The sequence below is a fragment of the Trichinella spiralis genome (assembly GCF_000181795.1).
Source record: "Trichinella spiralis strain ISS 195 chromosome Unknown Scfld5734, whole genome shotgun sequence".
NCBI classification, from domain to species: domain Eukaryota; kingdom Metazoa; phylum Nematoda; class Enoplea; order Trichinellida; family Trichinellidae; genus Trichinella; species Trichinella spiralis.
In genome coordinates this window covers 1-3,739 of record NW_003532673.1, presented here as the reverse complement: position 1 = coordinate 3,739, position 3,739 = coordinate 1, and the positions used below count along the sequence as shown (strand labels likewise).

At 34.8% G+C, this 3,739-nt stretch overlaps 2 protein-coding genes across 2 annotated transcripts; both read left to right on the top strand.

The window, feature by feature from the left end:
- Positions 1–431: 431 nt before the first annotated feature.
- Tsp_12292a (putative protein tag-76) lies at positions 432–781 on the top strand (the record flags this gene model as incomplete). The annotated part of the gene is made up of 1 exon (XM_003366606.1): positions 432–781. A coding segment is annotated over one exon (350 nt), but the record flags the coding sequence as incomplete, so codon positions are not given.
- A 1,321-nt stretch (positions 782–2,102) lies between these two features.
- Positions 2,103–3,605, top strand: Tsp_12291 (hypothetical protein). Its single transcript, XM_003366605.1, has one exon. It carries the CDS (start codon positions 2,103–2,105, stop codon positions 3,603–3,605), a length of 1,503 nt encoding a protein of 500 aa, XP_003366653.1.
- Positions 3,606–3,739: the final 134 nt, after the last annotated feature.

Here is a 3,739-nt window from a genome sequence, read left to right as displayed (position 1 = left end):
TCCAGCAGTAAAGCCGAATCCGTGAAAACAGAATTGGCTAATATAATTGCACTTCACAAAAGAGTTAAAAAAGTCATGTACTTTGCATGATCTGTATCAACGATGGAATTGTATTTTAGTCTAGTATATTGTTTAGTGTTTATTTGTAAGCACTAAATATATTTGTGTTTGCTTTCGTGTTATATTTATTTCTCTGTGTGTGTATTTCTTAATGTGTTTCTAGATCATAGCTTTTCGTTTCACACACTGTTGTGATAAATAAAATCAGTATGCATAACGTAATGAGGATGCTTCAATATCTGTGCATTATACTTATTATGATCAGGTAAAAATTCATTATACCATTCATATTAACCCTAATCCGGCACCTGTCTACATATGTAGACAAACGATGTTTGGAAAAGTGCTATGATATGAAAAAAAATAATTAGCCTTATTCACTCCAAAACTTTCGATAAAATTTCATGCTCTGTCTTCACAGCTAATTGAATTTTCCCTGTTCTTTGATGAAAATACAGTTGCACAAATACATTGCCATACCAACAGGCGTATGCGCATTTTGAAGAAACGAGAGTTCACATATTCTGAAATCTATGCTGCACTGGGAACCATCATACGTGCAGGTGCTGACAAAGATAACATGTCTGCAGTAGAAGAACTATATATCTACGTAATGACAGCAGACCGTTTTGCCGCTGCGCCATGTCGTACAATCGTTTCAGACTTTTTATATGCCATGCTACGTCTGACAACAAGGCAACGCGAGAAGCTCGCAAAGTGACGTAGAAAATGGCAGCCATGAGAGACACCTGGGAAATGTTTCAAAGTAATCTAATGAAACATTATGACCATCAAAAAAATTAACCATTGATGAGCAACTGTATAGCTTCCGTGGCTACATACTAGAGCAAATATTAATGCTATGCAAGCCAGCAAAGTATGGTGTGAAGATCTACTGGATATGTGACGCTGAAAATGGTTATGCTCTAAAAGGATTGCTATATAGTAGCAGAAGTAGTGAACAACGCCAAACTCGACTATCGAACACCATTGTTGAACAGTGGGCACAGCCATTTGTACAATCTAACAGAAACGTTTTTATGGACCGTTATTTTACTTCTGACTCCATTGTACAACATTTACTTGAGCGTGGTTTAACAGCTGTAGGTACAGTCTATGCAAATCGCCGCGACGTACCATAACGTTTGCGGAATACAAGAGGACGTGATGTTTACTCAACTCTGGCTGTTTATGAGCACAACAAAAAAGTAATCATGATCAGTTATATTCCAAGGAAGAATAAGAATGTTTTTTTGATGAGTACGTGCCATACAACGCTGAAAATAGACAACCATCGAGATGACAGAAGACCAAACATCACAAATGATTATAATCTTGGCAAAGGAGGCATGGGCAGCATGGATTACAAGAAAAGAAGATTTTTCCTGCAAACGAAAGACCAATAAATACACCATACCTCATTGTTGACGCAAACCATAACCCAGCAAAGTTATAAGAAAACAAAGAAACATTTTATAAAAGAGCTTTCGGCTCAACTGGTTAAACGAAACATCGAAACAAGGTATAAAAAATGAAAAAAATCCATGGACAAGCGAAAAATGCCTTCGTCCGCTACGGACTGCTCCCAAAACCCTAAAGGTTAGGAACATCAGTTATGAGACGACAAAATCCATCAAAATGCCCAGAGCCGGGATGTCGGAAATCAACGCGAATCCGCTGCCATTCATGCTAAAAAAATATATGTAGCAGCCATAAAATGACTAAAATATCATGCAGCGCTTGCATTGAATAAAATAAATAATTTATTCGTTAAATTATCATTCGTTTTTGAAAAAATAACCTGTTTAGCATCACATTCAGGGATGAAATACGACAAAACTTCAAGTATCTGCATATGTAGACAGATGCCCGGATTAAGTTGTAAAATTTGTCGCCCGGATGAGGGCTAAATACCAATGAGCAATAAAATAGGACAAAAATTTGTCCCAGAACTGATCAAGTTTAGTTTAAAGTTACACCATTCGTATTGGTTTAAATTAAACAAACATTAAAAACAGTATATTTATTTTAAAGTAAAGTTTATGATTACCAAGACAAACAATAATGTTGGTCGTATTTTGGTAAAGCAGTTGGAAACGATTGCATTATCGATAAGTGGAAGAATGGCAAAGAAAACAGTTTCGGTGCCAGTTGTTCACAAAGAAATTGGAAAAGAGGACTTGCCTAAGCGTGATTTTAAAATTTTGACAAAATTTCGTCAAGAAAATGTGAGTGGATTGGAGAAAGTCGATCGCATCATACCAGCAGTGAAAGATATTATTAGTATCAAAGAAAATTGCAAAGCGGCAGCAGAAAATGTGTTGGATCAATTGAATCAGCAAGATATCCATAAAGAAAATGTTCACCTTCTTCTGGAGAAGAGAATAATTGAATATTGTCAGTGTATGCGTGATCATCAAGAACAAGAACTGTTAAAAATTGGAATTACTGAAAAGCTGCACGACTGTTTGTCATTATTTGAAAGCGTATTGCAAATGCTTGGACTGGAATATTCCAAAGATGCAGTGCAAAGATCATCTGTTGGGATTGCTTTGCCACGGTTGTTGGAGAATTTTAAAAATTTGCTTCGTCATCATAAGAATGTTGATTTGCTAACAATCCATGAGGATGTTGACAAAGTGCTGAAGAAAGATGTGGATGAGTTGAACGAAAAGATCAAAATACAAGAGGAAAATAACGCTAAACTGCGCTTTGTTGTTCATATGTTCATGACAGCTGTTTTACAATTTGGATATGCATTGAAAAAATTGAACAACAATCAGAAAACCGAAGAAAAAACAACCAATGAGTGCACATTGGATGATGAAAAATTAATTGCGAAGCTGAGAAATTTGGAAAGCAATAATTCAAAATTGATAGAAAAGGTCAAATTAACTGAGAATGCAGTGAAAATGGCAATGATGTTTCACGGAAACAATGGAAATTTAATCTTCGACTATCAAACAGAAGAAGAGGAAGAAAACGTTGCGCTTGATCAAGCTATAAATAATTTATGCACTACAACATGTGAATTTCTTTCCTATGGTGCGAATCAAATCACACAGATGGCAAAAGTAAAACAACATGAAATGGAACAACTTGATTTGATTAAAGAAAAAATAAAGAAACACATGGTTAAAAGAGAAAAGGAAGCTGTGAAAAATTCAAATTTCATCGTCAACAAATATTATGCTAGAAAGCACGAATTGCAATTGCAAATTGACCAACTTCAAAATGAAAATAATCGACTCATAGCTTCGATTATTAAGAATCCTGAAGGTGTATTTAGCAACATTTATGGAAATAATTATAAATTGAAATACAATAATCAAGCCCACTCTTCGCTGATGGTTCTTTTGGAAACGTTAGTGAAAAATAGAAGCAACATGGCAGTCATTTTGAGGAAGATTTTTACAAATGAACGCTCTCATCCATCTTTCAGTGATTTTCATCATTATGAGCATAAAATCAACGAAGCAGAACTGTTATTAGACAAACTGTGCTATAAGGCAGATATGCTTTATACGGAAAGCATTCAATTATAAAAAACATTGCTGAAACCGAAGAAAAAATCAAAAGTCGAAGTCTATAATGAAAAACTGCAAATGGGTGTAAATTATTATGAAAAAGATGTACAAAGAAAATTCCTTGGAAAGTCGCTTTTATTTATCAAAAAGAA

Coding starts and splice junctions, on each gene's coding strand:
- Tsp_12291 (XM_003366605.1), top strand. CDS start 2,103: ATGATTACCAAGACAAACAATAATGTTGGTCGTATTTTGGTAAAGCAG.